General features: G+C 39.6%; 1 protein-coding gene across 3 annotated transcripts in view; it reads left to right on the top strand.

The window, feature by feature from the left end:
• Positions 1-354: 354 nt before the first annotated feature.
• Positions 355-16,438, top strand: part of LOC114505317 (amine oxidase [flavin-containing] B) — a 115,843-nt gene continuing 99,759 nt past the window's right edge. For all 3 annotated transcript variants that reach the window (XM_036017074.1, XM_028523205.2, XM_036017075.1), the window contains exon 1: positions 355-532. In XM_036017074.1, the coding sequence (XP_035872967.1) occupies positions 487-532 (46 nt within the window). In that variant the 5' untranslated portion in view covers positions 355-486. The remainder of the gene's footprint in view (positions 533-16,438) is intronic.

Raw genomic sequence — 16,438 nt, 5'->3', positions numbered from 1 at the left:
GTATCATGCAATGTAAAGCCTTAGTAAGGCGCCGGGTACCTGGGAAGAGTTCAAGTAATATTTGTTACTATCTGTATTGCTCCATTCCGGGAGTAATTGGGCTGCTGGAGGAAGGCACCCCAAACTGCTATGTTTCCAACCCCAAGTTCAATCTCGCACTAGGAAAGCTGATGGGAAAACACTGTGCAGAAGAAGGCCAAGGCTGGTGCCTCCAGGAAAGCACTTTTGCAGACCCAGATCAATCTCTCAGCCCAGTAGCCCACCCTTCCGCAGGTCTGAGCTGCGGAGCAGAGGGCGGAGGCTGCGGCTGCCTGACGAACCAGGGTGTGTACCCGTGGGAGGGGCTCCGCTCCCCAGCGTCCTGGGCAGCAGGCAATCTAGAGGTTCAGCAGAGGCAGTAGTGCTTCAGGCTGAGCTGCGGGTGGGAGCTGGGACCAAGAGACCAGAGCAGCTGGCACCCAGGTGGCCTGGAGAGGAGCGAGCAACATGAGCAGAAAATGCGACGTGGTCGTGGTGGGGGGCGGCATCTCAGGTCAGTTGCGGCTTCCTGTCCTCCTTGCTCCAGCACTCGGAGAAGTGAAGGCTAGGAGAGGCTTGCAGGGCTGCCATGGGCGGGGGTTGAGCCCAGGAGCCCTTAGATTCTCCATGCACGGGCGGGGATCTAGTGTGTCCAGGGTGCCGCACGGAAAGCTCCCTCAGGGGGAGTATTTGGTGCACCCCTGAACAGAAGAGCATGGGGCTGGAAGTCTGTTGAAGGTACGAGGCTTTGACTTTCTCCCCTGGAAGAGTGCCAAATCTATGCTTGCTGTAATTTTCCAAGCAAGGGGTAAGGGGGAGGGCAGGAGAGGGACTCCTACTTAGGGTTAACAAAGGTCTGTCACTTGCCCCAAGTGAAGATCAGTCACTTCCTCCAGTCGGATCCGGGCACTCCACAGCCATGCTTGGAGCAGGCATGCACCACAATGTATTGTTATCCTGACATCAGGAAAATGTCCTTGAACAGCTCCCGGTTCAGAAAGAAGGGGTTGAACTTCTGGGCAATTGATTGCCAAAGACCCTCCTGATCCCCATTCTCTGGGTTTCCACGATTGTCATGGTTCTACCTGGGGCTGCAGGGCCTTCTTAGGAAATGTATCTTCTCTCATGCTCTCCTCCTCCCGCCATCAATGCAGGAAAGCCAAACCACCCAGCAGGGATGGGGTGGAAAAACTTGACTCTCTCTTGCCCAACCCATATTTGGCAGATATGGGGTCAGAGACTACCCTATGAGAAATGAAAGTGTGGGAGTATGGCTGTTCACAGAGAGAGGCTGCCAAAGACAGAAGTCAGAAGGAATGATGAGGTCAGTGGGGGACCCCACTCCCCAAGGAGGGTCAGTCAGATCATATGGGGTGGGGTCAGTGGGAATAAACAATGCTTCCACAACAGTTTGTTTAACGAACCCCTGGGGATGCTTTTGCCCAATACCCAGGGCCTCCTGGTGCTTGAGCAGTAATGAGGACACGCATGAATGTGTTGGCTAAGACTTGCAGATCTCAGGATCAGGGGTTGGTCTTGTTCCCAGTGAGGTCAGCAGGACAGAGGTGCTCTGACTCTGCTGTGCTTGTTGAGCAAACAAAGGCATTGGACGTTGGGTGCTGGCCCTGGTCCTGGGCACCTTCCTCCACTTCAGCCTTCCTTAGCTTAGAGTCAGATTTCAGGCTACCACTTTAGTCAGCCTGACCCTCTTGAGCTCACCCATGCTACACTTTGTGCCCAGTGGTGCAGGTACATAGATGAATAAACACAACAGCATACTGATGTGGACCAAGGCTATATATATTCAGTTTTCTTTCAACATTTTTGATATCTTCTTTCCTGGAGGAACTTAGACTTAATAGCATGTCTACCTAGGTATTTTAGAAAGTATTACTAAGTGCTTCTTGATGCTGCCCTGCAAGGCACTCCATCTTATGGAAGCTGAAATTTCACTTTCCAGGTCCCCAAAGTCTTTTTTGATCCAAAGTATATCTAAAGGGTTCAGATTCTTTTCTTCTCCCCCCTTTATTTTGCTCTTTCTAATTCATACTCCAAACTGTCAAGCTCACTCAAGTTATTTATGTTAAACTCATGGGTAGGTTAGAGTGGGTTTAGCTATTTTTCCAAAAAGTCATGAACCTCTACATTCATCCTCAAACTCTCAAAACCAGGGATTGCTGAGCAAATCTTCTTTTTCTCAAAAAACATTACACAGAATAGGAATTGTTCTAAAAACCAAGAATGTAGGGTTCCAAAGCTTTCCTCAATTGCTTTACTTACTACCTCAGAATCACACTAACTTGTCATGGCTAGGTTACAGGGTCAGTGTGAAGATCAAGTGAAACAGTGAGTGTGAATATGGCTTTGCAATTGTGACGTATGACACAAGGTCCTACAAAAGTTTTGTTTATTCAACAATAACCATTTAGGGTAGGATGTGGTAAGGCATGCAAAAATGGATCACATTGTTACTGCCATGGAGATTTGTCAGTCCAGGAAGAGAGATATGATACCCAAACAAAGACAATATAAGGTAGAAGGCAATACATACTACAAGAAGAGTCCATTAATTCATTCACTCATTATTCATTAATTCAATGAATATTTATTTCCTGTTCCACATTTTATCCCAAAGAAAATGAAAGGTGAATTATACAGGACCGTTGCCCCTGGGGTGCTCACAAGTTGATGTGGGAGGCAGAGTCATGAACAAATATTAATGACCTATGATGACAGATGCTTTAGTAGGGCATGCAAAAGATCTAGAGAAAGTGATTGGAGAGAAAGTTGAACTCTATCTGGGAAAATCTGGGCAGACTTCACAGAGGAAGTGACAGTTGAAGTAGCTCTTAAAGAATGAATATGAATTCACCAGAGGACTAGATAAAGAAAGCATTTTAAGCTAAGGAACAGCTTCAGAAGGGAGGAGAGTGGAGACATATGTAAAAAAGTGAATGGGATTAAGAGGTACATGTTTCCAGTTATAAAATAAACAAATCATGGGGATGTAATGTACAGCATAATATCATAATAACTTTGTATGGTAGCAGATGGTTATTAGACTTATGGTGATCACTTTGTTAGGTATATAAATGTCAATCACTATGTTGTACACCTGAACTAATATGTTGTATGTCAACTATAATATTTTAAAAGTTAATTTTATTTTATTTTTAATTTTTTATAAAGTTAATTAATTTAAAAAATCACAAATATGTGAAGGAACTTGGTAGCATGCTTAGGAAACCTTCAGAACTTCAGTGTGGACAGCTGGGGGGGTCTAGTGGAAGACCAAACTACAAACGTCAGTTGAGATGAATTGTGGGGAATCTTGTATGTAACCTCAAAAGGTTTAGTTCTTTCTGTGGTCATTGAATGGCCACTGAGGATTTTTCATTCACAAAGTGGCATCTATCGAGTGACAGTGTTAGCAAAAAGAGCCATGTAAGGAAGTGGATAGCAGGTTTGGGGGAAAGATGGGACATCTGGAGGTGGAGGTGCTGGAAAGACACCAGGGAAAGATGTCTAGCAGGTAGAAATGTAGGGAAGAAGTTGAGCTTACAAAGTTTTAGTTGAAGCCACTGAAATAAATAAAATGACCCAAACCAAGAGTGTAGAGAAGAGAGGAGGCCAGAACAGAACTAGAAGAGAGGGTGTTTACTTCCACCACACGAAGGAAGATATTTAGTCATTCTTTATATGAGATGAGGAAACTGAGAAAATAGAACATATTTTATTAACTTCAAATCTTAGCTCAGATATCATTTCCCAGGGCAGCCTCCCTGAATCTCTCCTAGATGGGATTAGATGCCTCTGTGTAACTACTGTTTCACTTTGTTCTTTCATGAGTTTTTAGTTGTTCACATATTAGTATTATTATGTACAGACATACTTTGTTTTATTGCACTTTGCTTTATTGTGCTTTACAGATAGTGTGTTTTTTACAACTTGAAAGTTTGTAGAAATCATGCATCAGGCAAGTCTATCGGCACTATTTTTCCAACAAGTTCAAATGATAGTCAGCATTTTTTAGCAATAAAGTATTTTTCAATTAAGATATGATTGGCTTTTAAAGATATAATGCTACTGTTCACTTAATACACTACTGTATAGCATAAACAGAGCTTTTATATGCACTGGGAAACCAAAAACTTTGTTTGACTTACTTTCTTGTTATATTCACTTTATTGTGGTGGTCTGGAACCAAACCCTTGATATATCCAAGGTATGCCTGTATATTCAATATCTTTCTTTTCCACTATACTGTAAGGCTCTGGGTCCCAGAAAGGTGTCTTGTTTCCTTCCCAGAGGACCCACAACCCCTGGCTCCAGACCTCTGTCCAGCCCAGTTAGCACTCAGTAAATATATTAAATTAATGAACATTACACCAATGAAGTAATAATTGATTGGATCCAAAATCCACACCAATTCACAACCAACCCTTTCACATTTCCTGTCAAATCATGTTAAGAATAGGAAACATAGTAAAATCAGAATTTTCGAATTAGTTAGGTGACTGATCCTCTGATTTACATTTAAAACTCTGAATTTGATTCTTGTTTTTAAGCTTTGTTAATTATTAAACTTGGTACATTCTGATCATGCACATGTGCTGATTTTTAAAGCTGTCAGCAAATTTTAGTCACTCCCATTGAGATAATAGAGCTGTTCTGAGGATATAGCTGGTTAATATATAACTTAGTTTTTTGATGCTTGAAAAGTCCAAGAAAATTGTGAAACAGCTTTTTAAAAATATGTGTACAATCTAGATACAAACATATCAATATGCCCTTCATGTAAGAAGCAGATAATCTCTGGAGTGTTGGCAAAGTACTGCATTTTCCAGATGGGAGTGTACCACAGCACATTGTATCTGTTCCAATGCTTGGTTTTAGTGTTTGGGCTGGTGGAACCATGGAAACTATCTTTTTCAATTCTGGAATGGTTCTTGCTCAGTCCTCAGAATAAAATCTAATAAAAAGGGAAACTTGAAGCCAAAAAGAGAAAGTGTGTGCTAGACTTGAAAGAGGAGATTCAGCTATCTGAGTGTGGAATGCACTTGGCTAAGATCCTGAAAAAGTTGGAGCCAGCCTCCAAAGTTGTAAGCAACAACTGGCAGGTGATCTGTGTGCTCAGGAGAGCAAGCTTGCTACAAGCTGGCAGGACTAGTCTGGGCAGGGAGTGTCAGAGATGGCCCACAAGGGCTCATATAGCCCACCTGAGTGATTTAAAAATTAATAATTGTGTGGAATTGCTTAGAAATTTGGATATCTCATTCAAGGAGAGGACATAGAGAAGCTGTATGTGAAAGTAAAAAGAACATATACTTTGCTATCAAACTCATGCATTGTCAATCCCATTTCCTGTACTGACCTGTGTGCCACATTAAAAGTTCTATAACCTCTTTGTTCTTCAGCTGCCTTACCTGTAAGATGAGACCTTAAATGCCTTTATGGCAGAGGATTAGAAAGGATGAACATGAATGACTGTACACTGTGTTAGGATTAAATAAAATGTACATGAAGGTCATTTTGGGTACAACTTGAACCTTCTTGGAAAATGTATCCTTGTTTAGCTTCTAGGGTCTTTACAAAAATCTATGGGAGTAGAAGCAGACATTTTTGTATAATCACATATTCCTTTTCACCAACCAATAATGTTTCTTGCTGTGAGGCATTTATAAGGTGGCAATAGGATTTGAGGTATATGTGCAGGCATCAACAGTTACCTGCCTGGTTCCAGCCACATCCTGCCCCAGCCTGTGCCTTTATTTCATCTAGTGAGGAGCCTGAGAAGCTCAGGTTCACTGTGATTCTGGGACCCACTGTGTTCCTTATCAGGGGAAATCTTGAAAACCTAAGATATGTATTTCACCATCACTCTAGTCCGGCTCTAATTCTTATTCTGATCTGGTCCTCACTTCAGCCACCTGACTCCCCTCTTAATTATAATAAATAACAAATGTATTAATAATAAATGATAATATTATTTATTAACTAATAAGTAAAGGTGGCATGTTGAGCACTGTCTACGTGCTGAACAAGATGTTAGGAACTCGACTTTTGAGAGCAGTTCTGTGAGGGTTTAGAATGACAAAGCCCTGTTCATTATGCTTAATTCTACTACCTGGAGCACACTGGGAGGGGCCTGCTTGGTAGGCCATGTGGGCAAAACCAGGTGCTCCTAGAGTCACAATTGCTATGTCTCTATATATTCTCAGAAGTCACTAAAGCATGTTTAAGGCTTGGCTTGGCTATTAATGGTGACAGTTTTCTTTTCTTTTTTATAAGATTTTATTTATTCATTTTTAGAGAGGGGGGAGGGAGAAAGAGAGGAAGAGAAACATCAATGTGTGGTTACCTCTTGCGCACCTCCTACTGGGGACCTGGCCTGCAACCCAGGCAGGCATGTGCCCTGATTGGGAGTCCAACCAGAGACCTTTTGGTTCACAGGCTGGCACTCAATCCACTTACCCACACCAACCAGGGGAATGATGACCTTTTCTTTCTACTCTGCCTAGATGGTAAGGTCTAGGTTCCCTATCCTCAGGGGCAGTGGTAGAGCACAGAGGTTAAGATCATGGTGTCTACCCTGGTTCCACTGCTAACTAGCTGTGTCACCTTAAGCAAAATCAATAACCTCTCCATGCCTTCATTTTCTTATCTGGAAAATAGGATAATAATAGTATCTATTTCAAAAGTGGTTGAGAGGATTAAAAGCAAATTCATGTAAAAAGAAAAGAAAATTCATGTAAGGTGTTTGGAGTGGGGCTTGGTATCTGGCAAGCACAGAGTAGATGTTGGCCAGTATTGTTAATTGGGGTGATAAAATAACCACCAACCACTATCAAGTATGAAGTGCCAGTGTGCCAACTGACTCTACTGTCAAACTTTGGATTGAGGAAGTGGCTAGTGTCCGTGCATGCACATAGATATGCACACACATGAAATATTATCATGTAACAGGGAAAGCATTTCTCAGCCCTACTTTCCTGGCTTGCATATGATTTGCTAATGTATTATAGATGATGCAAGAAAGCCAGCAGCTAAATTTAAAGGCAAAGCTTAAACTCTAGTTATTTTTACTATATTTAAGAGATAAATATACCGAGAATTTTAAATGCAGAACACATTTCTACATGAAGATTTCTAATTCACTTGGTGTTAATACTAGATCACCTCAATGTTACTCAATTTAGCATTTGTTTCCCTAATGGATTTCTTCTGTTCCTGGTGAAACTGTAATTACACAGGAACAGCTATTTCCAGGCTTTTATCCTTTACTCATTTTCAGATCAGCCATTTCCTCTATAACAAGAACTTATAATGTGTTTGGATAACATTTTTTCACAGTTACATAGCTGCAAAGACACACATTGAGAGGATTTTTGTAAAGTGGTTACCTTATGCAACTGACATGTATGTCATCAAAGTTGTTTGAAAACATACTACAGCTTATAGCTGAAAATTCAACTTGTAATGGTTCTTGCATTTTGACAATAAATACACAGATGACTTCTGGGTCAAATTTTTCAGGTGAACTTGAAGAGTTAATTTAGTTTCTGACTTACTTATCTGACATTTGAGACCTCAGTAGCACTTCATGTTACATTGACGTAGTAAAATCCTTATAATATTTTAGTGTCAAGTATTACTTTTCCACATATCAATAATGACAACTAGTATGTTATCACCAAATTCTCAAATGTACATTTCTTTATTCCTGTCAAGATTGAAATGATATATGCATATACACTTGACTGATGTACATTGAATTAGAACATCTACAGTTTAAATAACATTTAAAATTACTGAATATTAAATTATTACAGGTGACAAGATCATAAGACAATGGCAGATGTCAGTCAGCATCTGGGACAAATGGCATGTGTCCTGTCGCATGTGAACCTTCAGTTTCATCTAGAGATTTGATGGCATTATATTTATAGCCTTAACAGTGCTCCACGTGTATCTCTATTACTAAATCTCATTTAAATTCCTTGTTTAAACATATGTAATCCCACACCTGACTGTAGGGCTGACCAAATTTCAGGACTTTGTATGATTTATTTTTCTATCTCTGGTGTTTAGAAAGGAACCCAGCCCACTAGGCCCCCAGAAATTGAATTAAATTGGTAGAGTCCCTTGAACATGACCATGGGTCTTCTTAGGCTTTGGATCCAGAAAAGGTAAGCTCCACAATTAGAAAACTATTGAAAAAAAGGAGCAAACTTTTCACCTCCTAGAGGAAGCAGGATAACACAGAAGTTAAATGGTTCAAATCCTACCTATGTCCCTAACTGCAGCTTGGGTTCATTACCTACTTCCTCAGTCTCCAGATCCTTGATTATAAAATGGAGTGATGGTCCTGGGGCTAACTCTTGTAATGCTCAATAAACATTAAATACACTATTTTTACCAGTGAACTGATAGTACTTAATGGAGGGGATCCTGGAAATGCACCAGATTGAAGACTCTTCTAAGTCTAAAACATGAGCCAAATTGAGAGGCTGTGTTCAGAATGAGTGTTTTTATAACCATAAAAGAATGCTTTGGAGATTTACTCAGGTTAAATGGGTAGCATTACCATTTTGGAAGGGCTCAAGTTTGCTAAGCTTAGTTTTTTAGTTATGTCTCTGCATAAAAGTCATTATTTCCCTTAATAGAGGGAGTATAACGGTATAAAAGTCTTTCTTGATTTTGAACATCCAAATCACATAAAACTCTTCTAAGCTAAAAAGAGGTTTGCTTTAGTAGAATCATTGGTGACTGAAGGTGATGCAAGCATCTTTAGAGTTTTTAGATACTAGTGAGAACACCTGGTTTTCTGTCCAAGGAAAAACAGGCCAGAGAAGCCAAAAGGCTAGCTCCAGGACTCATAGCCACTTCTCTTAAATAAAATTACTGCCCTGGGGAATGCACCCCAGATTTATAAGGAAGTACAATTGAAACAATAAGCTGACCAAATGATGCTTTGTAGAGGTAAAAATCACTAATACTTTGAAAGCACTGTTTTTACATTCTACTTTTATATTCACAAAATGAATCCATCTTCAACCCCTTCAGTTAACTCAGTAAACAAAGGTACTATACAAAACCAAGTCCCAGTAGGCAGTGTTGATAAACCCAGCACATACTGGTGTTTATTTACTGAAGAAAGGTATAGAAAAAGGGTAATACCAAGTTCTTACCTTAGGAAACAAGACCATCACATAAGGAACCATTAATAATAATATATAATTGAGTTCTATACTGTGGGACCCAATGGCTAAGTTACATAGAAGAAATCATTGAAAATCCAAGTAGTTGGAGAAGATCTCATTAAGAGAGTGTGTCATGAGCAAGGGAGCATCCCAGAAAGGAGTCACTGACACACCTTTGTGACTTTCCACAATGCCACGTTTATTAGGGGAGACCTCCCCAATAAGCCAATGAGTTATACATAGGTTTCACACAGAAAGGGAGGAGGGCTTACTGGATAGAGCAAACAGAGCAAACATCTGGTGCAAAGTACTGATTACTGCAGGCCTCCGCAGATGGAGAAGCATGCGTTTGTTTCAAGCCAGGAGGCTACAGTGGCAGCACACTTCTGGTGGAGCAGAAGTCCTCTTGAGCTTTGAGTGTGTCCTGTGGTACAACCAAGCTTGAGCACGGAGTGGCTGCAGCTCTGGATTCTTATAGCCCACAGTGGGTGATGGTCATATTCATATCAGTGTCCAGATGGAGTCCTTATCCAAGTGTCTAGACTTGTGGTTTTATGTGATCTGGGCCCATGGGGCATTCCCACTACACCCCATTACTTCAATCCTGAGCATAATGCCACTTGACATAACTGACATGGCTGATAGTGACTCCATATTGGATTATCAAAGGTATCCAAAAAATCTGCTTTGCTTTTGCTCTATAGAAAGTGGAATTCAAACAGGTATATATATCCTCACCTGAGAATGTGCCTATTGATTTTAGAGAGAGGGAAAGAGAGGTAGGGAGGGAGGGAGGGGGGAGGGAGGGGGAGAGAGAGAGAGACAGATATTGACTGATTGCCTTTCACAAGTGCCCTAACCAGGGACCAAACTGCAACCTAGGCATGTGTCCTAACTGGGAATCCATCCTGTGACCTTTCAGTTTAAGGGATGACATTCCAACTGAGCTACATTGGCCTGGGCTCTAATAGGTCTTGAAAAACAAAAAAAGATGGGGTGGGTGGACAAGAAGAGACAGTCTTTAAAGTTTAGAAGACACTTGGCTGGTGTAGCTCAGTGGATTGAGCATGGGCTGTGACCCAAAGGATCGCTGGTTCGATTCCCAGTCAGGGCACATGTCTGGGTTGCAGGCCAAGTCCCCAGTGGGTGATGGGTAAGAGACAACCACACATTGATGTTTTTCTCCCTCTCTTTCTCCTTCCCTTCTCCTCTCTCTAAAAATAAATAAATAAAATCTTAAAAAATAAAGTTTAGACAAATAATATAAATCATGGAGACACAATAAGTAACAGCTATTTCTGTTTATATGAAGGTGGAAATCCCAGCAAGACTAGAATAATACGAAGGGGAGACAGGGTTATAAAATTAATAGAAAGAAGGCAGGATCAAATGATGACATATTGAAAAGCAAAGGTAGTAGTTAGATTTTTTTCTGTGGTTGGAAATAGGGAGCCATTGAAAATGTATGCTATAAAGATAAGGTGAGCAGTTGTGTGCCTGATAAGTGAAAGAGGGTAAACCTAAAGCCAGGGAAGCCAAGAGATAGGTAGAAGTTCAGAACAGATTGAGAGGTGATCAGCTGATTATAATGAGTTGGATTATCTCAACCCTAAGGAAAGTTGCAAGAGGAAGAGACAGAGGGGAGGCAAGAATGGGAAGGAGGTCTTCAAAGGCATGCTTTGCTTTCTTCTATTTTGCTGAGAGTCCACCTAGAAAAGAAGTATCACAAAAAATTAATGTTTTCCCTCTAAAGTGTTATCATTAGAATTAAAGGACTTGACATTATTTAAATTTTTGCTTAAAAAATAAAATCAGAGATCTTTCTAAGGGCTTTGACCCAATTTACTAAATGAGAAACACATATCTTGGGCAATCTCAAACATGAAGTGAATCAGTCATACTATTTGTTATATAAAAGTTGTCATCGAAACCTGTTTTGTGAGAGAGAGCACAATCAGAAAGCATCTATGGTTACGTCTGACCTTTCAAATATTTGTCATGTTATCAGAGTCTCTGTTTAATAGCATCTTAAATGTCATATTCTAGTTAATTTTACCTAATGTCAGAAGTTTAAGCTCTTGATATTCTGTTAGTCATCTCTTACCAAGACCATTTCTATTTTATTTTTAAATACATTTTATTGATTATGCTATTATAGTTGTTCCATTTCCCCTCTTTATTCCCCTCTGCCCTGCACCCCCCTCCCCCACATTCCCCACCCTTAGTTCATGTCCATGGGTTGTACATATAAGTTCTTTGGCTTCTACATTTCCTATACTATTCTTAATAAAGGCCATTTCTCACTCTAGCCCTATCATCATTTGTCAGAATTGCACAATAGTGAAGGTGAACTATTAGGTCTATAGTTTGATTTGCTCTCCTTCCAACCTAGGTAATCTTGCCTTTTGTTTTATCGTGAAAACGTTTCCAATGATTTTTTTTTACATTGAATTTGGAATCCTGACCTCATCTTTTGGAGTTGGAGCTACTTTTAATTCCTGTGATCCTAGCTGTGTTTCTGTCTTAAACTGTGTCTTTATAATTATATTCTTAATTATACTTCCCTTTTTGGGGTTATTTTCAAGTTTTCTAATGGAAAGAGCAACAAGCTCTTTGGAAGAGTTTTTGTTATCCAACCTGACCTCTTTTTCAGATAACACAGGCTACAGTGAGGAATTAAAAACCAAATTAATTAATAACCAAGATTCCCTCAAAATTTTTAAGACCACCACTCATGTAAATGAAAGATGAACTCATATTCTTTCTTGGTGATTTACAGTTTAAAGAGTTTTTTTGGAGAGGTGGGAATATTTTTTTTTAATAATATGAATTTCAGAAACAGTACTTATTGTGAAAATGTATAAATTAGAGAAAAGGGCAAAAAGAAAATGAAAATTATCTGTAATTTACCTTAAAAAAACCCCTAACTACTGTTACTATTGCAACCTATATTTTACTTTTGCACACCATCTGTTGTATTTACCACATCATGGGTAGCCCTTTTAAAATAAACAATAACATATTATGAATGTGTAGTTATGTCTTAGGTGCTCTTCTATTATACAAGCTTGATAACTTTATGTTACTTCATAAGATAATATTTCATTTATTTAAACAGTCCCCTATTGCTAAACACCTGTATTTCTAAATTTCTGCTATTTTAAAGCTATTAGAAATAGAAAGCAATCTGCATGATTCTGATTATTTCTTAAGAAAATTTTTAGAAATAAATGTTGGTAATCCTTTGAAAGCATTTAATAAGAGCTGCAAAATTGTCATCTCAAGAAAGTTTTACCAGTTTTCTTTATGGTGGAATTTTAATAATGGGATTTTTAATTACTTCAAAAGGAAACCAACATTGCCCCCATCCCAAAATAATACAGAGAAAAATCATGGCTCTTCAGCAGTTTGCAGTTATAACTTAATGAAGTTGTAGGTACTAGAAGTTACAAATATCTTTAGTTTTATAAAATTTTACTGGTGGCAAATTTTGTTCTCTACAATATGTTGGAAAACTGATTTTTCATATCTCTACTATTATTTACTAAGTATATATATATAATTTTTTAATTTTATTTAAAACATTTTTTTATTTTATTGATTCTTGAGAGAGAGGAAAGGAGGGAGAAAGAGAGGAAGAGAAATATTAATGTGAGAGAGAAACAACAATCAGTTGCCTATTGCATGTGGCCCGACTGTGGACTGAACCTGAAACTCAGGCACGTGCCCTGACAGGGAATTGAACCCATGACCTTTCGATTTAAAGGATGACAACCAACCGAGCCACACTGGCCAGGGATTTTTTTTATATAATACTTTAAAATTTTTGGATGCCATTCATCCTGTGCTTCTAGAGGTTTAACATCATTAATTAGATACTTCTGTTGTCTTTCAGCACAGAAAAGAAACAGCTTATAACAAATCATTTTCTACGATTATTTTTACCCACCTAGATAAGACATGAATATAGCCTTTGTCTACAGTCTATTATAACAGCTGATCAAAGAGCTGTTTCCTGTTTAAATCTTAATTTCCTCTCTAGTTCACATTGAAATCCTATGGTATATTTTAATTTATTTAGGAGTCATGTAAGATACAGTTGGCTTTGAGAATAGCCCTTTTATTCTATGTCAGTCAAAAATGAAATACTCCTTTTTAAGCACTGATGATAGGCACACACAAAGGCATACACTCAAATTAATCATATTTGTTCATCAAATGTGTTTTTCTATCTTGTTTCTTCAGTGGAGAAAAAGAAGTCATGTTTGCTCATTTATTAATGATTGATTGATTCCTTTATTCAATATACCCTTATTAAGTGTCCTATTTACCAAGCATTGGGCTAGGTGTGGGAATATACAGATGGGAGGGGCACATCAAACAGAGGGTGGCAAATGTTGAGAGCTGGTGGGAAAGGACCCAAATAAAGTTCATTTGGTGCAGATAACACAGAGGAGAGGAGGATAGCAGCTTCACCTCAGGGCCTTAAAGGACCTGAAAAATGATTTGGTGATAGGAATTATTAGAAAGATAGTCAGCCAATTTAAATATTTCTGTTTAAAATATAGCTTAAATGGTCGAAACTCAAATCCATGCTCTAAACAGGGATTTCCCAACCCCTGAATTGTGGACTGGTACTGGTCTGTGGCCTGTTAGGAACCAGACCAGACAGCAGGAAATGAGCAGTGGTCAAGCGAGTAAAGCTTTGCTTGCAGTACCACCTGTCCCCACCCCACTTCTCCTGTTCCCCGTCTGTGGAAAAATTGTATTCCATGAAACTTGCCCCTGGTGCCAAAAAAGTTGAGGACCACTTCTCTAACACACACAGGGCACTAAAATTTCAGGGTTTTTTTTTTTTTTTTTTTGTTTGTTTCTTTTTACTGTTAGCCCTAAAATGGCAGTGTAGTGGATGCTGTAGTGGGCTACCTAGCCCTCTTCAGGACAGTTAGTCCCTCATCTCCTGAGAGTGTTGACTGGTGCTGGCTCACAGCTGAGGCCCTCTCTGGAATTTGTCCTTGGCTGAGAGGAGCTGACTCACCCAAGGGTATGCCTCTTCCCTGGGGTCACCCTACAACAGATATGGAGGTATAGAGGCCTGGGCCCCTTGCTCAATTCATGACAACTCTGAAGGATAATCTCAGCTGTGGAGTTCATTGTAGGATTGGCCAAGGCATCCATAAAGACTGTATCTCAGTTCATCTCCTCCCTCTGCTCAATCCTGCTTTTCTTACTACTTTACATGTATTGAACCCTGATAAAGCTTCTACATGCAAATTTCTCTTAAAGACTCCCTGCCATGGACCCTAACCTAGACATACAATTGAACAGCATTTTTGTTCTGCATGTCAGAAGGTGCTCTAACCATGAAGCTTCAGTAAGTTGGAGGTGGGTGCCCTGAAAGAACTTCGGCTTTTTTAAGATGCCAGAAGCCAAAAAGGCCTAGGGACAGTGCTAAGTCACAACATTTTGAATTGGCATGTCCAGAGATGTGATCTTCTATGTAATTCACCAAATGATGTAAGGGCCAGGAAAAAATATAACATGATATGATATGATATATATGGGACTCCCAAAACTCAAAATTTACTTATAAAAATGTATATTTATTCTTATATGTTTAAACTTCAGTCACCTTCAAAAGTACTCTCCATTTGATGCAATACACTTATATCAAGACTTTTTTCCAGTGCTCAAAATAGTTTTTGAACTCAATTTTGATGCCTTTATAGTCCTTCTACCGTTTTTTGTTTCACCTCTTCCACATTGGCATAATGTTTCTCTTTGAGGACTTTTCTCTTCTGGGGAAACAGAAAAAGTTACTCAGAGGTCATGATGTTTTAGGTCAAAAACTGCTGATCATTCAGTATGGTGTGGGCAGGTGCGCTCATAAATCACCCATCATGAAATGGGCAAATGTGTCGAAAGAGTCTTCAAAAAAAATTCACTGAAGCTGAATGCAACCTCTCACAACAACCCCAGCTAGTACACTGACACAAATGGGTTCCTATAACATTCACCAAGCGGGGTAAACCTATACTACAAAGGACCCACCCTCCAGAAGATAATTCTGGTTTTGGAGGGGTTCCCCCACGTATATATGAGGTCTATCTGGAAAAAGTCCAGGTATTTTGTTAATATGGTTTAATGGTTATTAACCATATGGTTAATATGGTTAATACTAGAATGGTTTGCATGATATCGATGTAAACAGGCAGCCAAGGAGAGTGGACTGGAACATGCATGTGTGAACAATGATGACTTCACTGTACTAGTCAGTGGGGGAGGTTGACACCATTAAGTGAGCATGTATACTCTGTGGCCATTGCATTCAAAATGGCTGAGTGAATAGAGCAATGAATCTGCATCAAAGTTTGTGTTAAGCTTGAACATTCCCCTATGGAACCTCTTTAGATGATTCAGAAGGTTGCAGCCATGGGCAACTGGTGATTGGCAGCTTCATTAAAACAACACACCTGCTCATGCATCATGTCTTGTGCAGACTTTTTTGATGAAACATCAGATCAGTCAGGCAACTCAGCCCCTCTACAGTCCAGATTTGGTGCCCTGTGACTTCTGGCTTTTCCCAAAGCTAAAATCAACTTTGAAAGGGAAGAGATTTCAGACCATCAGTGAGATTCAGGAAAATATGGTGGGGCAGCTGATGGTGACTGGGAAAACTGTGTGAGGTCCCAAGGTGCCTACTTTGAAGAGGACTGAGGCATCATTGTTCTATGTATAATGTTTCTTGCATCTTGCATCTCCTTCAGTAAATGTCTCTATTTTTCATATTACATGGCTGGATACCTCCTGGAGAGGTATACACACACACACACACACACACACACACACACATTTTATGTATTTGTGCATGCACATGTGTGTACACATATGGATGTGCATATATATAGTTTTAGTAATTTGCTATTGGTTTTATAGTTGGGTAAAGGAGACAATTGTCTTTAGAGTATGTTTAGGATGACTTAGAAAGGCAGGAATCTTGTCCTTTGGGTTTTGGAGATTCTAAACAGAGGTGTCTGTTCAAATTGTAAACACTTCACTGAGTGGGATAACCAACACCTCAACTGCTGAGTTGTGTGATTGATTTACATCAGAATGGTGAGAGTACTCAAAGCAAGGTGCTTAGGGTCCAACAGTGCAGAGTATCTGGGAAACAAAGACAGACTTTCCCTACCAGATCATTTTCTTGAAAATAATTA

This window comes from Phyllostomus discolor, chromosome X (genome assembly GCF_004126475.2).
Source record: "Phyllostomus discolor isolate MPI-MPIP mPhyDis1 chromosome X, mPhyDis1.pri.v3, whole genome shotgun sequence".
Lineage (NCBI taxonomy): Eukaryota > Metazoa > Chordata > Mammalia > Chiroptera > Phyllostomidae > Phyllostomus > Phyllostomus discolor.
Note: the sequence above shows the minus strand (reverse complement) of the source record. Positions and strands in the feature narration are given on the sequence as shown.